This window comes from Cucurbita pepo, chromosome LG01 (assembly GCF_002806865.2).
Source record: "Cucurbita pepo subsp. pepo cultivar mu-cu-16 chromosome LG01, ASM280686v2, whole genome shotgun sequence".
Taxonomy (NCBI): domain Eukaryota; kingdom Viridiplantae; phylum Streptophyta; class Magnoliopsida; order Cucurbitales; family Cucurbitaceae; genus Cucurbita; species Cucurbita pepo.
Genome location: NC_036638.1, coordinates 238,526 through 259,411, shown reverse-complemented (window position 1 = coordinate 259,411; position 20,886 = coordinate 238,526). Strand labels below are relative to the sequence as shown.

Genomic DNA, 20,886 nt, shown 5'->3' with positions numbered 1-20,886 from the left:
TTCATAATTTTTTAGAATCAATTAGAGTGGCGCATGGGATAGAAGCATTTATTTAACCATATAGTTGGTACATAGCATATAGTAGTATTGCATAGTTGATAGTAAGGAAATGTTGGGCTCGCGGTCCCTACTTTCCTTCCATGAGATGGGCATCAATGTCTTTGGACATCTCCACAACAAACTCAAGCATACTATATGATTCCGGAATGTCTTTATGAAGTTTCTCATATTCCAAACTCCAATGAACCACACTTCCCCTACCCTTGGGAGTGGCTTGGATTGTAAACTTGAAGTTCTTATGATCCTTCAGAAGGTCTCCTTCAATCATTCTGAAAACAACCAGATTCTCATCCGCATCCACGGCTTCAACTAATTGCTTAGCTACTTTAGCCTTTCCATCTGCAGTTTAGCGCTACATTAAATTAATTAATATCCATTCTATGATACATGTATTGAAGTAAAAAAGAAGCAAAAGAAAACAAACCATGAAAGTAGTTCCAGCAGATGATAGAACCAGCTTGGCCCCATTCGCCCTTATGTAGTTCACAGCCTTGTACTTTGTCCCTGGAGGCGTTACTGACATGGTATGGTCTCTTACACAACATTTCATGAAACTTTGAAGCCGGAGATTTGATTTCAATGTCCACCTGCAACTTTCCATACCCACACATTTCTGACCACTTCAAGTTAGTTCAGAAAGCGATAATGTTTTGGTAACCCTACAAACTTTGACACTATTTATAAACAGGATCATTGAATGTGGTGGTTAAAACAAACACACAAGGCATTTATGTTTGAAAGAAGTTTTGTGCTTTGCTGCGATTTATGTTTCCATATTGGGAATGCATCTAAAACTTGGTTCATAATTTTAAATTTGGTCCCAAGTTTTTATTACTTGGAGAAAAAAAAAAGTCTCCAGATTAGGTGTAAGTAATTAATTAATGCTTTATTACTCCTCAGTAATTGAGGAATAATACAACCTCCAGGGCAATTATAATAGACCCACCTATTGTTGTAAAATTTATTTTGAATGGCCCTCCCAACTGTTCCATAATTTGAGTCATAATTTCATCATTGTTGACTGAATGTCCCAAACTTGTCTCCCACGTCTTGAATTGTGCCCGGAGGAATAAAAATAAATAAGAGAGAGACACAATCAAATCAAAATAGGATTTATGTTAAAAAATATCTTTAAACTTTCTTTTAAGATGAAAACTTGGTTTTGATACTATTTGTAATGTTTCAAGTCCACTACTAGTAAATATTGTCTTTTTCAAGTTTGTCCGAGTCCATCACTAGCAGATATTGTTCTCCTCTTTATGGGACCCTCCAATCCACTCCCTTTTAGGGCCAACGTCTTTACTGGCACACCGCCTTGTGTCTAGTTCATGGGGCTCAGCCTTCTTGCTGGCACCCTGCCTAGTCTTTGACTCTGATATCATTTGTAACAACTGAAGCTCATCGCTAGCATATATAGTCTACTTTAGCCCGTTATGTATCGCCGTCAGTTTTATGATTTTAAAATGCGTTTGTTAGCGAGAGATTTTCACACCCGTAAGGAATGGTTTGTTCCCCTCCAACCAATGTGTATAATTGAGAGTATAATGCTTAGTTCATAATGTCATCCTATTATCCCAATAAGTATAGTTGTAATTACAAGTAATTAACACTCATAAATTGGAAGGGTTAGAATTATTAATAACCCTAATAGTGGAAAAATATAAAATATTGATCCAAAAGATACAACAGCTCAGTGTATAAATAAAGAGGTTGATATAAGACATTATATGTTGGTTGGGTTAAACTACAACTTTATTATCCTCTGTCAACACAATGTCTCTGTTAGGGAAATTGGAGGGTGAGATTGAAATCAAGGCTCCAGCTTCAAAGTTTTATGAAATATTCTGCAACAGACCACACCATATATCCAATATTTCAGGAGACAAAGTGCAGGGTTGTAAGTTAGAGGAGGGTGAATGGGGAAAAGTTGGTTCTATCATCTATTGGAACTACTATCATGGTTTGCTTTCCAAAATCTAATGTTTTAGTTTCCTAAATAAATGATGAGATTGTGTACTAATTTGTGGCGTTGTATATATTGTTAATTAGATGGAGAAGCTAAGGTGGCAAAGCATCTAATTGAAGCAGTTGATGAGGAGAAGAATATGATCCGTTTGAAAGTGCTGGAATCAGACCTTCTGAAGCATTATAAAACCTTCAAGGGTACATTTGAAGCTACTCCAAAGGGCATTGGAAGTGTGGTTCACTGTGTTTTGGAATACGAGAAATTGCATGGAGGGATTCCAGATTCTAATAGGATACTTCAGTTCTGCGTTGATCTCTGCAAAGACCTTGGGGATGGCCTTACGGAGGACAACTAAGGATAGGTAAGAATGTTTAATTAATACGTGAAAGTTATCTTATTTATAATAAAATAAATTATAAGGATATGGAAATAGTAATAAATGAAAATAACCAGATAGTAAGGCAAGATATTTGACTTATAATAAAATATCAAATATAATATATATGGTAAACTATAATTTATTACTAATTATGTTTAACATGTAATAAGTATTGGTTAATGCTATATGTATTAATAAATCTTATGCTTAAAATAATTGCTCGTAACCATATGTTCTCCCTCAAGAAATTTCATGAATTGGTTTCCATTTGGGGCCGACGGTGTCAGATCTAACATGGATTTTGTTGGGTTATTATCTTTATATTTATAAATTGTACCAACTACAATCTCTCTCAATATATTTTAAACATGCGATACAAGCATTTATTTAAACAAAGCATGCGATAGAAGCATTTATTTAACCATATAGTTGGTACATCAAGCATTTATTTAAATATTAGCATATAGTAATATTAGCATATAGTAATATTGGATGGGCATCAATGTGTTGGGGCGCTCACAATCCCTACTTTCCTTCCATGAGATGGGCATCGATGTCTCTGGACATGCCCACCACAAACTCCAGCAGACTATATGCCTCTTGAATGTTTTCATGATGTTTCTCATATTCCAAAGTCCAATGAACCATACTTCCCTTACCCTTGGGAGTAGCTTGCATTGTAAACTTGAATTCTTTATGATTCTCCAAAAGGTCTCCATCAATTACTCTAAAAACAATCAGATTCTCATCATCATTCACAGCTTCAATTAAGTGCTCAGATACTCTAGCCTTTCCATCTGCAGTTTAGCGCAACATTCAATTAATTAATATCCATCCTATGATATATGTATTGAAGTAAAAAAGAAGAAAAACAGAAAACAAACCATGAAAGTAGTTCCAGCAGATGGCAGAACCAGCTTTGCCCCATTCGCCCTTATGTAGTTCACAGCTTTGTATTCTGTCCCCCGAAGCGTTGCTGACATGGTATGGTCTCTTACAGAACATTTCATAAAACTTTGAAGGGGGAGACTTGATTTCAATGTCCGCCTGCAACTTTCCATACCCGGACATTTTTGAGCTGTCAGTTGATTTCAATGTTTTGCCAACCCTACAGACTTCGACACTATTTATAAACAGGATTTACTCCCAGAAGAGTGGATGTGTATGTCCCAAGTTTTTATTACTTGGAAAAACAAGTCTCCAGATTAGGTGTAAGTAATGCTTCATTACTCCTCACTAATTGCTGAATAATATAACCTCCAGGGCAATTATAATAACTTCTTATTTTTGTAAATTTTAAATCAACCTCCCCACTGTTCCATAATTTGAGTAATAATTTCATCATTATTGACTGAATGACCCAAAATAAAAGAGATTTCAAACTTTAGAAAAAAAAATAATAATAAATAAATATAGTTTTGGATAGAAATTTCAAACTTAAACAAAAATTATCATGCTATTATCCCCCAATAATTATAGTAGTTATACAAGTAATTAACACCCATAAATTTTTAGGGTTAGAATTATTAATAACATTAATTGTGGAAAAAATGTAAAATCTTGATCCAAAAGATACAAGAACAGTGTGTATAAATAAACAAGTGTGGGAGTTTATTTGGTTGTTGGGTTAAGCTACAACTTTAATTTGTATCCTATATCAACAGGATGTCTCTGTTAGGGAAAGTGGAGGCTGATATTGAAATGAAAGCTCCAGCTTCAAAGTTCTTCAAAATAAGTGGTTTGGATTTGACAAGTTGTTGGTAGACAAAAACAAGTGACCCACTATGGTTGCTCCAGACCCTCTTTGGGAATAAAAGTGCGACACTAAGCTTGTAAATAGGGCATTACCTCTCTTATGAGTTCAACAAGCACATGCCGACTCATTGGCCAACTAAAACAGATGTAATGGGTTTAAATATTGCACTCATGTCTCCCTCAAAACCATCAACAAATCTCATTGGATATATGAATATATTGATTCTAACCCATAAATAGAGTAATAAATAGAGTTTGAAAGAAAGTGGAGGCGATATATCTTTTCAGCATTAGTGAAATTTGATTCCCGATATCTTAATGAATGATGACAAAAGAAGAACGGGATTACTAACACGAGCAATTCACTCATGAATGTGTGTTAAATTCCTTTTGGACTAAATGTAGGTTTATTAGATTTGAAACTTTGTTGGGAATTTCTTATCATAACAATTTGGAATTTAATTGAATGTAGGACATGTTTTCTTGATATTCATTATTACATAAATTTTCTAAAATTTAAAATTTAAGGTCACATGACATATATGGATTTGAAGAATCACCTATGCCGTTAGTGCGGTTGGAACGATCATGTTGAGCAATCCTATTATTAAGTTCAAATGAATGATTATTAACTTTTTCAAGAATGATAAAAACTTGTAATTATCATAGATCCATTGATTAAAAAGAAAAAGAACGTATAAAATGAAAAGTAGTCGTGTACTTGAATTAGTACGAATATGAGGTTTTAACTAATTTGTGTATCATTTTTCTCCCAAAACACCATAAATATGTTCCATAAAACTAATAATTTGGGACATGTAATGGAATATAAGGTTACAAGGGTAATAGATGAAAAGATAATTAGGAAAGTATGATATGCATCTGGAATGATTTTAGAAAACAATTAAAATTGTATGTGCTATTCCAGTATGGAGCATTCTAGCCACTAGAGTGAGCCCTTCTTGAGTGGCTCAAAATAGTTGACCTTCGCCTACGTTGGGAATCTATTACAACTAAGAAACCAAATTGTGTGACACATAGACAAGGAGATTTTGCGTTTAAAAGCTTGTAGAGAGGTTTTGGGATAATTTTTGACTCCTAAAAAGTGAGGAGTGAGCATGTGACAGATGATGAACTAGGGTTCAAAGTTTGATATCCAATAAAGTTATAAAAAGAGCATACATTTAATATAAACTTACAGCAGCGTCCCTACTTTTGGGCTCAAAAATTACATTACAAATTTGCATGGGAGTGACATAAACATTATTAAATTCTCATAAATGAGAACTCCCACCCTTTGTGTACTCCCACCCTTCTCTACTCCCAGTTTACTGCTATAGGACTTCTCACACTATACTTTCCTGACACCCAAACAAGAGACCCAAAAGAAAAGTCACTCAAGCCCTCTCTCTTACCCGATGCAACAAAACTCACTTGGTAGCTCAGCTTCTGTCCAGATCTCCTAAAACTTAGCTTCTTAGGCTTCACACTCACTGCAATTCCACTTGGATTGTTGATTTTGACAGTGTAATCACTTGTTGGGGTACCAACATTTGTGACGGTTCTCTTCAATGTAACATTCTTGGCCCTGTTCTTCATGGAAACAGAGAAAGAAGGGTAGTTCAAGTCCCCTGGCTGAAGAACAGTTCCTTTTGATGGACAACTGAAATTCCCTCTTGAAACTAAACCAACTTGTTTCGACGTGTAGTTCAAGCTACACAAGTAGTTTAGGTAGTCTTGGGGTGCGATATCGTAGACCAATCCCGGGTCCACAGCTTTCTCGGGATCCACATGCCCAGAACCGAACGCGTAAGGATCTGCAGGTCCACCGCTAGGGCGACCCACGTCGGAAATGACACTCCTTTTGTTGTCAGTAACGTAAGCTGTGGTCATGAGTGCGGATTTGATGGCGGCAGGCGACCAATTCTTGTGAGCCGATTTAAGCAGAGCAGCTATTCCGCTAACATGGGGACAGGACATAGAAGTTCCCGAAATGATATTGAACAGCACTCTTCTTTCATCAGATTTGAGCTCACTTGGGCTCACAACGGGTGGCCAAGCAGCTAATATGTTAACCCCAGGGGCAGTTATGTCTGGCTTTATCACGTACGGCTCGAAGAAGCTGGGTCCTCTAGACGAAAAGGCAGCCATTCTGGGTGCTCGACTCCCATATCTGGTCCCTTCAAACAGGATTGAAGCTTTCGGTGGCTGTTTTGATGAAGCTATATAGTTTGTGATGGCTTTGCCAGCTGAAGCTCCAAGATTAACGGCAGGTAAAACATGAGAGTCAGCAAAAAGCTCTTCACCTTCAAGTTGTGTGTTGATCAGAATCATTCCAACTCCGCCTGCTAATTTGACTTGCTCTCCTTTTTCAAACCTCGAGTTTGTGCCTCTTTCACATACCACAATTTTGCCCTTCACCATTGATGGGACAAGCGAACCAGCTGTACAAACATTTGCTTCTTCTCCACCCGCAGTTTTGTTATAAACAAGCGGGAGTTGACCTATGCTGTTCCCAGAATGCAAAGAAGAGCCTTCAAATATTTGGCCATTTCCAAGTTTTACAGAGCCTGCGAAGGTTCTGTCAGTGTAGCTTGCAGCGACTGTCATGATCCATGGCGCTACATTACCAACAGTTGACATAAATGGGCCAGAATTACCAGCTGAACATGACACAAAAACCCCATTTCGAACAGCACCAAATGCAGCTATGGCTATTTCATCTTGGTAAAAAAAACCATCACCGCCGCCTAACGAAAGCGACAGAACATCGACTCCATCGACGACAGCGCGGTCTATGGCTGCCAAAATATCGGTGCTGGCGCACCCCTCTGGCCAGCATACTTTATATGCTGCAATCCTATACAGATTGTGAAAGTATAAAGCTTGTTTGGTAATATTGTACAAAATTTGAAAGAAAGTATGGTTCTAAATTGAATACCTTGAAGTGAACCTCATTCCAGTGGCTGCTCCCATGCCTTGGTTATAAAGGCTTGCCTTGTACACAATGTTCCCAGCAGCAGTGGATGCGGTGTGCGTGCCATGCCCGTCCGAGTCTCGAGCCGACCGAAACGTCCCGGTCGTGTTCAATCGGCCGAGGATGGTCTCATAGCCTTTGATGTAGGCTCTTGCGCCAATGAGTTTGTTATTGCAATTTGAACGTGAGAACTTGGGGCCTGCTTGACAGGTGCCTTTCCATTTTTTAGGCACTGGGGAGAGACCCTTGTCCTGAAAGCTTATATGCTCAGGCCAAATGCCGGTGTCAATTACACCAATAATGATATCAGAAGCCAAGTATGAAGCATTCCAAAGGCCATGTCCTCTTTGTAGGCCCAGAAACTTGGGGGTGTGGGTGGTGTGAAGCTGTAGTAGTTTATCAGGAGTGGCAGATAGAAAGCCAGGGAGTTTACTTAAAGAAAGAAGCTTTCTTGTTGAGAGCTTAGCAGAAAACCCTGAAATCAAGATTTTTTAAATAAAAAATTTATATTAAAAAATGATATGAAAATTTCAACATGGATATTTAAAAAAGCTTGCCTGAAATTGCAGTTTTGTAGATATAAAGAATCTCAGCGGCATTTGATGCTTCATTTTGATCGTCGTTGATAGATGAGAGTTGGTTGACGGTATCAATGATGGATGTGTACCATTGTTGAGGGTTGGTTGTGGCCATCTTTGTGGTGTCCATGTGAATTATGTAGGATTGTTGATCCACAGCAGCAGCTGAAGTTGCAAGCATTATTGATAACAACAGCCAGAGTTCCGTAATGCCCATTGTGTGGCTGCAAACAAATACCAGGAGCACGTTGAGGGACCAAAATATGCTTATTTGAAACAAAAATGATATCATACATGACTAAGTCTCTTTAGTCTGCCACGCCTGAAGATTTCACCAAAAACACTTCAAAGTAAGATAGATATTAGATAATCTTTGTGTGTTTAGCCAATGCATGAGAAAACTTGATTCAAAGATGCATGCAAGAATGGAAAAACTTCCAACTTTTTAGTTGTTTATTTTGCTTACAAAGACCACAGAGCTCAAAACTTCATATGAAGATGAATGCAGAAGAAACATTAGGGGAAAAAAAGGCTTCATTTTTGAGAGAGACAAGGATTTAGTCAGTATACTTGCCTGATCCAGGCAGAGGCTGCAATGGCGAAGGAGGAGATGAGTATATATATATATATAAGAAAAAGAGCGACGGCAAACAACAAAAGGGAGCAGTTAAGCTCGTGATTAGTATGCATTCAAATGGTAAGTAATGAATGAAATTAGGTTTGGTTGGATGGGTTTAGTGGGAGTGCAGTAGTGGACGCATTTCCACTAAAAGAAAACCCACAAACCAAATCTGTGCGTTTCAAAACAAGATGGATGTCTGTCTCAAAACACAGTGGAACAGTATCTTTCATAATTCCTCATCTTTTTGTTTGCTTATTAAGTCAACCCTTTCTTCAATTCCACACATTTTGGTCAATTTTCCACTTACATTGGATGCTTTGCCCTCTTCTCTAAACTCGCAACTTCTTATAATTAATATATGTTTCATCTGCTCACAAAATTACCACTTAATTGCTACCATAATCATCATGTGCTAATTCATTTACAAACCACCCATTTTCACCGTCCATATTATTTTATGGGTATGCTTGATATGACATTAAATTTTCTAAGATAATAAAGTTTTGTGTTTGGATATATAAAATTATTATAATATTATGATAATATATTATGATGACTTGGAAAGTAGTCGGCTCACTATATATAATAATTAGATTCATACATGTGGTTCCACCACTGGGTAATTTATAAGTAAAGCATTGATAGTTGAAATAAATACATAGTTATAATAATGCCCCTAGCGTTGGGGTCGGAGATTACGTTGGCATAATATATAAATATTTCATGGGATGTGATTATAGTTTTAAGGTTATGTAATTTTTGTTAAAACTTTGATGGTCCAAAACGCAGCTACTTCCAAGTTACGGCTATTGGACTTCTGACAGCATATTTTCCTGACACCCAAACAAGAGATCCAAAAGAAAATCCACTCACACCTTCTCTTTTACCCAATGCAACGAAGCTCACTTGGTAACTCAGCTTCTGTCCATATCTCCTAAAACTCAACTTCTCAGGCTTCACACTAATCACTATTCCCTTTGGATTCTTGATTTTGACACTGTAATCGCTTCTTGGGCCACCAACATTTGTGACCGTTCTCTTCAACGTAACACTAACATTCTTGGCTTTCTTCTTCATGAACACGGAGAAGGAAGGGTAGTTCAAGTTCCCTGGCTGACCAACTCTTCTCTTTGATGGACATGTGAAGTTCCCTCTTGAAACTAAGCCAATTTGTGTTGAATTATAGTTCAAGCTACAGAAGTAGTCTAGGTAGTCTTGGGGCGTGATATCATAGATCAGCCCTGGATCGGAGGCTTTCTCTGGATCCACATGACCAGAGCCGAATGCAAAAGGGTTTGCGGGTTTGCCGCTTGCAGACCCAACGTCCGAAATGGGACTCATTCTATTGTCATTAGTGTAGGCTGTGGTCATGAGTGCTGATTTGATGGCTGCAGGTGACCAATCCTTGTGCGCTGATTTAAGCAGTGCAGCTAAGCCACTAACATGGGGGCAGGACATAGAAGTCCCTGAAATGACATTGAACAACACTCTTCTTTTATCAGACTCCAGCTCACTTGGGCTGGCAATGAGTGGCCAAGCAGCTAATATATTAACCCCTGGTGCAGTTACGTCTGGCTTTATCACATCCGGTGCAATTAAGCTCGGCCCTCGAGAAGAAAACGCAGCCACTCTCGGTGCTCTGTTTCCAAATTTGGTCCCTTCAAATCCGATCAAAGCTTTTGGTTGATGCTTGGAGGAAGATATGTAGCGAATGATGGCTTGGCCAGCTGAAGCTCCAAGATTAGCGGCAGGTAACACATGAGGGTCAGCAAAAAGCTCCTCACCTTCCAGTTGTGTGTTGATCAGAATCATTCCAGCACCGCCTGCTAATTTCACTTGCTCTCCTTTCGCTGTTCTCGAGTTTGTTCCTCTTTCACATACCACAATTTTGCCCTTCACCATTGATGGGACGAGTGAACCAGGTGTACAAACATTTGCTTCTTGTCCGCCAGCAGTATTGTTGTAAACAAGTGGGAGTTGACCTATGTTGTTCCCAGTATACAGAGAAGAGCCTTCAAAAACTTGCCCATTTCCAAGTTTAACAGTGGCTGGGAAGGTTCTATCAGTGTAGCTGGCAGCGACTGTCATGATCCATGGGGCTATATTACTAACCGTTGAGCTAGATGGGCCAGAATTACCAGCTGAACATGACACAAAAACCCCATTTCGAACAGCACCAAATGTAGCTATGGCAATATCATCTTTGTAAAAGGCACTAGCACTGCCACCCAAAGAGAGGGACAGAACATCGACGCCATCGGCAACCGCGCGGTCTATGGCTGCCAAGATGTCGGCATTGGCGCACCCCTCTGTCCAGCAGACTTTGTACGCTGCAATCCTGGAGAGTACCAAGATTTTTTTTTTTTTTTTTTTTTTTTTAATATCAAATCGATGAGAATATGTACATATGGACAGAAATTGAATACCTTGAAGTGAACCTCATTCCAGTGGCCACTCCCATGGCTTGGTTAAAAAAGCTAGCTTTGTTGACAATATTTCCAGCAGCAGTGGATGCTGTGTGTGTGCCATGCCCATCCGAGTCTCGGGGCGATCGGAACGTTCCCGTTGCGTTCAATCGACCGACGATTGCTTCGTAGCCTTTAATGTAGGCCATTGCGCCAATGAGTTTCCTGTTGCAATTTGAAGGTGAAAACTTTTGGCCTGGTTGACAAGTGCCTTTCCATTTTTTAGGCACTGGGGGAAGACCCTTGTCCTGAAAGCTTATATGCTCAGGCCAAATTCCAGTGTCAAGCAAACCAATAACAATATCAGAAGCTAAGTTTGAAGAATTCCAAAGGCCATGCTGTCTTTGTAGGCCCAGAAACTGAGGGGAGTGGGTAGTGTGAAGCTGTAGTAGTTCATTAGGAGTGGCTGCCAGAAAGCCAGGAGTCTTGCTTAAAGAATGAAGCTTTTTGGTGGAGAGCTTGGCAGCAAAACCTGGAAATCAATAAAATATGAGTAATACAAGTGGTTTTTTTCACCGACATTGATATTAAAAATGTTACCTGAAATAGCAGTTTTGTAGACGTAAAGAATTTGAGCAGCATTTGATGCTTCTTGTTGGTCGTGTAAAGATGAGATTTCATTGATAGAATCAATCAAGGCTGTGTACCATTGTTCGGGGGTGGGGGCGGCCATCTTGGTGGTGTCCATGTGAATAATGTAGGATTGTTGATCCACAGCAGCAGTGGAGGTTGCAAGGAATATTGACAAAAACAGGCATACTTCCCTAAACCCCATTGTGTGGCTGCATACACAACCAAAATCACCAAACCAATTATCCTTGTTGCACTCCTCATACCCCTCCCTTCAAACAAATACTTTTCAAATCTCCAACTTACTTTTAAATCATCTTAATTACTCATTACTATGTGTCACACATCTACTTAATTCATCCACAATGTCGCACATTCATGTCTCTCTAGCTAACCCCAATACTTTTATGCTTTATGTATAACTTTGGTTGCACCCAATAATGAAACACAAATGCATGAAAAGCAAACGTTTTTTTTTTTTTTTTTTTTTTTTGGAGAAGAAAGAGAAAACTTCATACAAGGGTGCATGCAGAAGAAAGATTGGGAGAAGAGAGAGTTTTAGTGAGTGTGCTTGCCTGAACCAGGGAGATGCTTCAGTTGGGAAGAAGATGAATGTATAAATGGCGAAGAAGATGGTTTATATACATGAATAAGCTGGAGACATTGAGGCTATATTTCGTAGTTGTTATTATGGATCACAAGTAATGATTGAAAGCTATGCTGGAATCCCTTTGGTGGTAGTGTACTGCACGCCTTCCAACTAAAAAGGAAAATCCAACAACATGGATGTCTGTCTCAAAAGATAGATAGTGGAATCCCCATCTTCTTGGTTGCTTCAGTCAACTCTATGTCTCTTTACTTGGGTACATTTTGTTGCAAGGAAGTGCAAGGAAGGGAATGGAAGTAGAGAGAAAAAGGGAGAATCTTGTTTGTTGTTGTTTAAAATGAGAGGCGATGAGGGTGTGGGGGCGACACCAATGAATTGATCTTGTGATACAAGGTTTGGTTTGAGTGAATTTGAAGGCATGGAAGATGCAATTGAAATCGATACACAATTTTAATAGTAAGAGTGAAGTTAAAGAAGATGGGTATGATGATGCCAACCAGCTGACCTCGAATGGGGTTTAAAGATGCCAACTTTATTATTATTATTATTATTTTTTTTAAATAAAAAGAGAGAACCCTTTCATCTATGTTTTTAGAACTTTTTTAAATTTAAAATTTGGAGGAGTAACGGCTAGTAACCGTTTTTATAGTTACATGTAGCTGGCACGTATTTAATAAGTGGCTATTAATGACATTATAAATGTTGGATTTAATTGGTTTAGTGACTTAATTTAAGTAACCATATTATCTTTCATTCCATCACATCATCACAATTGGTTCCATTATGTAATAATTATAACAAATAAATCCTTATTAATTAACACAATTGAAAAATTAAGGGTCAGATGTTTTCAAATACAAATACATATACATGAAATGCACTCCAAACTCATGTTTGATTAATCCACCACACCTAAATGGTGTGAAAGTTATCTTATTTATAATCAAATAAATTACAAGGATATGGAAATAGTAATAAATGAAAATAACAATAAATAGAAAGATACCTATGGTAATAAGGCAAATATCTAATATTTGCCTTATAATAAAATATCAAATATAATATATACTGGAAAGTATAATTTATTACTAAATATCCTTAACAGCCAGGTTACTGCTACAGGACTTCTTACACGATACTTCCCCGACACCCAAACAACAGATCCAAACCAAAACTCACCCAAATCTTCTGCTTCTTCCAATGCAACAAAACTCACTCTGTGACTCAACTTCTCCCCTGATCTCTCAAAGCTCAACCTCTTGGGCTTCACAATTATTTCTACTCCTTTTGGATTGTTGATTTGAACGGTGTAATCACTCGTTGGGTAACCAACGTTTGTGACTGTTCTTTTCAGTGTAACACTAACATTTTTGGCCTTCATGGACACAGAGAAAGAAGGGTAGCTCAAGTCCCCTGGCTGAACAACTTCTCCTTTTGATGGGCAACTGAAATTCCCTTTTGAAAGTAGACCAATTTGTGTTGGAACTATAGTTGAAGCTACATAGAAAAGAAAAAGTAAAACGACCAAACATATCATCAGAGCATTCAGGGTTTTTTAGTATTGCTTTTACGTAATCTTTTATTTTCAGTACAAATTCAACAAATTACAAAGCTTCATGTAAAGATGCATGCAGGAGAAACATTAGAAAAGAACCAAGTTCATTATCTTTACTGACTGTGCTTGTGTGAAGCAGGAAGAGCAGAGGGTTTGTATATATACACAATCATTGGAGGGATTAGTTTTGGATCCCTGAGATGGATGTCTGTCTCGAAAGTGAGTGGAACAGTTTATACACCTTTTCCAATTCCCCATGTTTTTGCTTCCTTAAGTCAATTCTCTATTCAAGTCATCCCAACCAGCCGACCCAATTGGGAATCAATGACCTGTTTCTTTTCCAATCTTGCTTGGGTTGAAAACAAGTCCTTCATAATCTTTGCAATTTGAATATTTTTCAGTTTTCATAACCATTGTTTCCATTATGGCATGAGAGTATCACGAGAGATGATGCAAGATTAGAGTTTACGAAGAACGAGCACCTTCCAGTTTATCAAAAAAAAAAAAAAAAAAAAAAAAAAAAAAAAAAAAANATTAGTCCAACACATAAGCTTCATACAATCAAACCCTCATCACTCCTCTCGGTCCTCATATGTGTAAATAACAATCGGACTTCTGACAACATAGTTACCATCAGCCCACGTAAGCGAACCAGATACCATGTTTTGCGGCGGCAAAGGATTGGCCTTCACAACCACCTTAAAGCTCTGCGTCTGCTGCAAAGACGAGAACGACAGAGACGTTGGTTCCACTGTGATCTTGACCCCAGGGGGAGCCGTGATGGTAGCCTTGTAGACGGAGGCAGGACTACCAACATTGGTGACCTGTCGCCAGAAGACGGCGGTTGCCGGGTGTCGAGTATTATTGAGGCTGAGTTGAAAGGTTGGGTAGTTGAGAGAGTCTTGGCCCTGGGCGGGGATTAGAGTGGAGCAGTCTACGGGTCCTGCTCCGGTGAGGATGGAAATTGAAGATCCGTTGTACCCTTGTGCGCAAAGGTGTTGGATGTACGACATTTTGTCCGCCTCGTAGATTAGCCCCGGTTCTCTGGCTCCATCTGGATTTAGAAGTCCCGCACCGTACCCGAATTCCCCATCCGGGCTCTGTACTCGACTTAGAGGTTTTGCTTCATAATACAGATGTTTAAAACATTAGTGTCTTAACAACTTCCAATTGTAATTAATTGAACAGAATAGAGGGAGAGCGGGTACCCGTGGTGATCAAGGCGGATCTAATGGCCGCAGGAGACCAAAGAGGGTGGAAAGACTTGACATAGGCGGCGGCGCCGGCCACGTGAGGGCAGGCCATTGAAGTGCCAGACAAGAGAGAGAATTTTGAGTGTTGGGTGTCACCCTTGAGCCCCGTCAGTGAATTCAGTGGTGTGTAGGCTGCCAATATGTTCACTCCTGGTGCGACTATGTCCGGCTGCAACACATCCACAATTATTATAGTATTTATCTAAATTAAAGGGAATCAATTTTGTGTTTATATATACCTTTAGAATGAGGCGGGAGCGTTTATTTGGGCCTCTAGCTGAGAAGGAAGCCACGAATGGAGCAGCTGCTTGCCGTTGCACTGTTCTGTATATCATTGCCGTCGGTGTTCTGCATTCAAATCAATTCCAATACCCAAAATTGTTAACGCCACCCCAACACACAAACCAAAATTATAAAAAGTTCTGTATATCATTGCCGTCGGTGTTCTGCATTCAAATCAATTCCAATACCCAAAATTGTTAACGCCACCCCAACACACAAACCAAAATTATAAAAAGTTCTGTATATCATTGCCGTCGGTGTTCTGCATTCAAATCAATTCCAATACCCAAAATTGTTAACGCCACCCCAACACACAAACCAAAATTATAAAAAGCACAAAAGGTAAAGACTTTTACTTAGTGGACTTGATGTAGGCTTCAATGGTTTGACCAATGGTGCTATTAACCAAGGTGGCTGGAACCATGAAGAGATCGGTATGATCAAGATAGTACTGATCACTTTGAATCACAGCGCCATGGGCACCAGCTGTTTTGACAGCGGAATCAGCGCCCCAGATCATCAATTGACAGAACACAAGCTTGCCATTGGCCTTGGTTGGATCAAGTGAACCCTCCATGCAAAAGTTCGCACTGGTTTCGTCCCCTGGATTCTTGGCCACATCGCCTCCATCAACCAAAGGGTACATTTTTGGTTGCTCATTGAATAGGTTTATTCCTACTCCCTGTTCATATATAATTCATACAAAACAACTGGAATTCAAACATCATTTCTAAAGTTTAAATCTTGTTTTGACACATTTAAACTATAATGTATATACCAACCATTTAGCAATCAGTTTAGAAGTAAATAAAGAAGTAGTCATGCAATAAACTTACAGAGATGTTCCACCCATTGCCCAACTCCAACTTGGTGACAAATTCCCGATCAATCGTACCGGCAGCAACCGTCACAATCCACGGCGCGGTGTTGACGACACTTCCAGCTGCCGGACCAGTGTTGCCAGCGGCAGCCACAGTGATGATGCCCTTCTGCATGGCCTGAAAGGCGCCAATGGCCATCACGTCCTCAGAGTAATTGCTGAACCCGGTGCCTGCGATCGATATCGAAATGACATCAACGCCATCGTGTATGGCAGCGTCGAAGGCAGCCAGAATATCCATATCAGAGCACCCAACACCGACCCAGCAGACCTTGTACATGGCAACTCTTGCAGATGGCGCACCACCACGGGCTGTTCCTTCGGCCAGACCGGAGAGACTGGCTCCAGCAATTACATTGCCCGCCGCTGTTGAGGACGTGTGCGTTCCATGGCCGGTGACGTCTACCGGTGCCATAATGTCTTGGGGTCCAGGGCTGCGTTCGAGCATGAAATATCTAGCTCCAATGAGTTTGCTTCAGACCAACGAACAAAGGAAGAAGTGAGAAGTAAAGCCATGAAAATGTAAGATTTGAAGTAACAAAAATGATATGAAATTTTACTTGTTGCAACCAGAGAAATTGGCAGACGTTTGGCAGATGCCTTTCCATTTCTTAGGTGGAGGACCAAACCCATCATCTTTAAAGCTATCGGCTGTTGGGGAGATCCCTATTTAACAACATGCAAATACAGGACAATTATAAACAGGACGAGGACAATTATAAACCGGACGAGGACGAGGAAGCTAAAGTTATGATAGCTTTGCTTTGGACTTCTCCAAAAGACAGTCATCGTGACAATGTAGATATATTTCTTACCGGTATCAAATAAACCCACAATAATATTAGACTCCCGGTTGGGCCGTCTTTTTGCATTGGAAGGAAATCCAATGAAGTCCCATGATCGGGTGGTTTGAATCTCTCTACGTCTGCTCGGGATCACATGAGTCACATCGCCCCTCTCTACATCAAACCCATTCATATATATAAAAATGAAAGAAAGGTTGGGAAATTAATGAGTAAAAAATGGAAGTCCAATTCATTACTTGACAATGTGTTGGCTTCCTGTTCTGTAAGCTTGGCTGCAAAAGCATTGAAGCTTTTGGTGTAGCTATACACCATCGCCTCCTTTGCCTCCACATGGCTGTAAAAGGAAAGGGTTTAAAAATGGAATGATTTTAGGATTTGGTTTGGTTTCAGAATAACATAACAAGACCCACCTTTCCTTGAGTGACATGAGGACATTGAGATGATTGTCTACTGCGTCAACCTCACTCAGAACAGGTTGATTCTCCAGAAAGACAATGAAATGTTTCTGCAAAAAACACGAGCACAGGATGATCAGACAAGAAAAGAAACACCAAAATGCCTCATAAATTATATTCAATCAAAAACCTTTTCCTCCTTGTTTTCTTCGAGGCCAAGGCATCCTACGAAGAACACAACAAGGACGAAAAGGCTAGAGCATCTCAATGTCCTCATCATGAACGTACAACCAATAATTCTTGACTTGGATATTCAAACCTGAAGCTGTCCTATTTATAATGTGAACAAGAAAAGGGCGAGAATTGGATGTATTCATAGGAATGAAAAAGTAGAGGCTAGAATTTTTTAGGAAAGCCAGCAGAAAGCTGCGATTATAATGGTTGGCCTTTGAATTGGTTCATGGCTGTCTTTTAGGGCCTTAAAACACTTCAGTTTTTTATTGTTTTAAAGATTGTGACATTTTTGGGAATCATAACTCAAACAACCTTCTATAAATGTAAACATAACCAAAATATTTAATCCTTCAATTATTGGACCCACAAATTTAAGTTCCTTTTCTTAGGTGGCCATTAAAAATAGGAAATGTTTACCTCAATAATTTATTTATAAATTTGTATTACCACTAGCGTAAATGTAGAATGTATATGATAACTTAATTATAATTTCTAAACATAGAATATGCGCCATTTACTCTCACTCTCTCTCTCTCTCACCTAAAATTTAAATTTCAAAATTTGAGCGGTTGTTAATTATAATAGGTTTTAAGGTAGATTGTTTTAAAATATCATGAGTGGTGTAGAAGTTTAATAAAATAAAAAATAATTAGTATACTTATTGGACCAACATTATTGTATGCATGGTGTTACACAACATTTGTACGGCGTTCACTCTCATCACTAAGTGAATCAGCCAACTCAAAAATCATATAGTTTTTGGCTTGACTACATATCGAAGCCCCTCTGGCCCCACTTTAAGAGGAAAGAGAATTTGGAAGCTAAGTTAGAGAAATGAAGAAAATAATGTTATAGGTTATAAGCAAAGAGGAAACATAATAGTTATGTAACTTCATAGTCGCATTCTACCTTAGTATATCTTGAACGACATAATTTAAATACAATAAAGAATAAAGAAGAAGAATGATGCAATGCAACTGACATGTCAATTTAATTTCATTTAGCGGCAACGTTTGTAAAAAGAAAATAAAAACCTAATTTAAAATGTAAAAAGAAAAACCTAATTTAAAATGTAAAAAGAAAAACCCAGCCTTACGGGCGCTTGGCCCATGGGCTTGGCTTCCAGTGGGTTGGGCCTTCGATTTTAATTATAATTTTCTCCAATTTATATTCAATTTTGATATTAAAATTCAACTAAATTAAAATGAAACGGGAGTCTGAAGCCGCAACTGCGAACCTTCTCCCTTGCGAGTTCCGAGCCCCCAATCGCTCCTAAATTCTCACTAATTCTCAGCTCCCTTTCTCCGGTTTCCCCTCGCCACCGATCTCTCTCTCTCGAATCTTACTCGCCTGCTCCCACTCCTAGGTTCGTTCACGATTCGATTTTGGTGAGCTTGTAATGACGATTATAATAGCTATACTCCCACTTTTGTTCATTACTGATGTTCAGGGGTCTTTGTTCTTCCAGATATGGGGCTGTACTACGGAGCTAAAGAGGTCCTAAAGATTCAAAAGTTTCGAAGACTTGTGTCCTATACTGGATTCTATCTCTTCGTTTCCGTTTTGAGTTACGCTTATACAAGCAATACGTGAGTTTAGACATTGCTCTTTAATTTTGTCCACTTTTTTGTTCTCTAATTGTTGTTCGGGGTATTGCAGAACTAGAGCTGGGTATTCTCGAGGGGATCAATTTTATGCTTCTTACCCTGCTGGTACAGAGCTCTTGACAGACACTACGAAGGTTTTTGCGTTCTTTGATTTGGGCTTCATACTCTTTTGATGTTCACAACTCTTGTGCTAATTTTCATTTTGTTTGCTGTAGTTGTACAAAGCTGCTCTTGGGAATTGTTTTGAAATAGAAGAATGGGGTCCAATTGAATTCTGCGTCATGGCTAAACATTTTGAACGTCAAGGAAAATCGCCTTATGCATATCATTCTGTAAGTTTGCCTCGTCTTTTGGTTGTTCTCTTTCTAGTTTGGTACGTAATTATGATTCCTGCTGAGTGTTGAATTGTTTTGTATTACACTGATTTCTGGTCAGATTTTTAGTTCAGTTTAATGATTCCAATGTGGGAATTAGGAGAACAAATCATATGGAAGTTATGTAAGTGCATGAAACTCTGAAATTTGCTGCTTTGTTAAGAGTTAAGAAATGTTGTTAAGATGAAAGAATACCCTTTTATGAAGTCATTGATGACAATGAAATGAGGAGATTATGATAATTTATAGCCTTTGTTCTCTGTTCAACTAGGGAGAAAGATTTATAAAGCTCTATTGCCAGTTTGGAATTAGCTGGAGTGATTATAGTTGTATAGTTGTTCCATCTGTAGGTATACAAATTTTAAGATGCTGTCTAAATGAACTGTAGTCTAATTATGGGCATTAACTATTTCTGAAATGAAGGTCGAGCTATGCAACAAACCAAGGATATAACATGTTAGGATCACAATAACAAGAAAACATTAATAGAACTATATTGCAATATCAATAGAAATTACAATACCAATATAGTCTTTTGAGAGGGCTGTCCCCCAAAATTCCTGCACTAAGACAATGAAGCAAAAACATTTTCCCTTTTCTAAGAAAACCCTAACACCCGGATTTATGACCAATACACACCAGACTAATAACAAATACACCCCTTACTACCACTATATCCTTGCTTATATGCCCAGCTTGTTCCTTACAAGTACTCAAACTCACATGAACACTTGAAGAAAGCCATATATAAGATGGAACGAATATCATCACATGTTTCGGATCAGAAATGGAGCTTTTTCTGGTGCATATTTATCATATCCTCTAACTATGTTTGTGAGGCTGTACAAAATGGAAGTCCACATCCAGGGAATTACCACTATAGCTCATTTTTTGTTTAAATTCTGGCAGCAATACATGGCACATCTTCTGTCTCATGGACAACTTGATGGAAGTGGGTAGGAAAACACCAATCAACAACCAAAGAGCTTTGAGACTTTTTACTACCATGATGGGGCTGCGCACTTCAATACTAAAATTCTAATTTTTTTGAAATTGAAGCATTGTTGTAGGTTTGAGCATAGATAGCTCAATTGATCATGATTACACGAATAACTTCACTTATGGGTCTTAGGTTCGAATCATCGCCCCTTTGTTTGATTTGTATTATTCTTTGAATATATATGGATCGGCTGCTAGGCATTGTATGTTACTAATTATACGAGAACATAAATAAGACTTGATCTTCCCCTCTTCCATTATTCCTAAATAACATATAATAATTATACATTTTCATTTGAAAAATTATATCCAACTTTTACTTAATGATTTCAATAACCATTCAATAACCATACTAGTGGTTGGAAGGAGATCTCTCTAAATCAGTCAACTCCTCCCCCATCATCTTTTCTTAGTTGAGTTGGGTGCTCGTTTTTCCAATTTCTTGATTCATGTATGTTTTTTTTTTTTTTTTTTTTTTTTTTTTTTTTTTTTTTTTTTTTTTTTTTTTTTTTNAAAGAGCAG

At 38.6% G+C, this 20,886-nt stretch overlaps 7 protein-coding genes across 8 annotated transcripts; 2 read left to right on the top strand and 5 right to left on the bottom strand.

Moving 5' to 3' along the window:
• Positions 1–21: 21 nt before the first annotated feature.
• On the bottom strand, positions 22–724 carry LOC111790849 (MLP-like protein 31). Its single transcript, XM_023671950.1, has 2 exons — positions 485–724; positions 22–399 (listed from the first exon to the last, which is right to left on the bottom strand). Exons 1-2 carry the CDS (start codon positions 669–671, stop codon positions 128–130), a joined length of 459 nt encoding a protein of 152 aa, XP_023527718.1. The 5' UTR covers positions 672–724; the 3' UTR covers positions 22–127.
• Positions 725–1,787: 1,063 nt separating this feature from the next.
• LOC111790865 (MLP-like protein 31) lies at positions 1,788–2,628 on the top strand. Its single transcript, XM_023671974.1, has 2 exons — positions 1,788–2,020; positions 2,110–2,628. Exons 1-2 carry the CDS (start codon positions 1,834–1,836, stop codon positions 2,379–2,381), a joined length of 459 nt encoding a protein of 152 aa, XP_023527742.1. The 5' UTR covers positions 1,788–1,833; the 3' UTR covers positions 2,382–2,628.
• Positions 2,629–2,765: 137 nt separating this feature from the next.
• Positions 2,766–3,511, bottom strand: LOC111790856 (MLP-like protein 31). The gene is made up of 2 exons (XM_023671963.1): positions 3,290–3,511; positions 2,766–3,202 (listed from the first exon to the last, which is right to left on the bottom strand). The coding sequence occupies exons 1-2, from the start codon at positions 3,474–3,476 to the stop codon at positions 2,931–2,933; spliced, it is 459 nt and encodes a 152-aa protein (XP_023527731.1). The 5' UTR covers positions 3,477–3,511; the 3' UTR covers positions 2,766–2,930.
• Positions 3,512–5,301: 1,790 nt separating this feature from the next.
• Positions 5,302–8,262, bottom strand: LOC111804247 (subtilisin-like protease SBT1.1). Its single transcript, XM_023688984.1, has 4 exons — positions 8,010–8,262; positions 7,695–7,939; positions 7,102–7,612; positions 5,302–7,020 (listed from the first exon to the last, which is right to left on the bottom strand). Exons 2-4 carry the CDS (start codon positions 7,930–7,932, stop codon positions 5,478–5,480), a joined length of 2,292 nt encoding a protein of 763 aa, XP_023544752.1. The 5' UTR covers positions 7,933–7,939; positions 8,010–8,262; the 3' UTR covers positions 5,302–5,477.
• Positions 8,263–8,947: 685 nt separating this feature from the next.
• Positions 8,948–12,032, bottom strand: LOC111804237 (subtilisin-like protease SBT1.1). Its single transcript, XM_023688972.1, has 4 exons — positions 11,948–12,032; positions 11,343–11,584; positions 10,764–11,274; positions 8,948–10,675 (listed from the first exon to the last, which is right to left on the bottom strand). Exons 2-4 carry the CDS (start codon positions 11,575–11,577, stop codon positions 9,127–9,129), a joined length of 2,295 nt encoding a protein of 764 aa, XP_023544740.1. The 5' UTR covers positions 11,578–11,584; positions 11,948–12,032; the 3' UTR covers positions 8,948–9,126.
• Positions 12,033–14,067: 2,035 nt separating this feature from the next.
• Positions 14,068–17,432, bottom strand: LOC111808297 (subtilisin-like protease SBT4.14). The gene is made up of 10 exons (XM_023694200.1): positions 17,341–17,432; positions 17,166–17,260; positions 16,992–17,089; positions 16,765–16,908; positions 16,510–16,615; positions 15,906–16,422; positions 15,426–15,751; positions 15,027–15,135; positions 14,743–14,956; positions 14,068–14,657 (listed from the first exon to the last, which is right to left on the bottom strand). The coding sequence occupies exons 1-10, from the start codon at positions 17,428–17,430 to the stop codon at positions 14,107–14,109; spliced, it is 2,250 nt and encodes a 749-aa protein (XP_023549968.1). The 5' UTR covers positions 17,431–17,432; the 3' UTR covers positions 14,068–14,106.
• A 1,148-nt stretch (positions 17,433–18,580) lies between these two features.
• On the top strand, positions 18,581–20,619 carry LOC111795941. 2 transcript variants are annotated; one of them, XM_023678588.1, is made up of 5 exons: positions 18,581–18,750; positions 18,853–18,973; positions 19,044–19,125; positions 19,207–19,323; positions 20,275–20,619. In XM_023678588.1, exons 2-5 carry the CDS (start codon positions 18,855–18,857, stop codon positions 20,323–20,325), a joined length of 369 nt encoding a protein of 122 aa, XP_023534356.1. In that variant the 5' UTR covers positions 18,581–18,750; positions 18,853–18,854; the 3' UTR covers positions 20,326–20,619. The 2 variants fall into 2 exon arrangements, with proteins under 2 accessions (XP_023534356.1, XP_023534363.1); XM_023678595.1 differs by having other exon boundaries at positions 18,597–18,772.
• Positions 20,620–20,886: the final 267 nt, after the last annotated feature.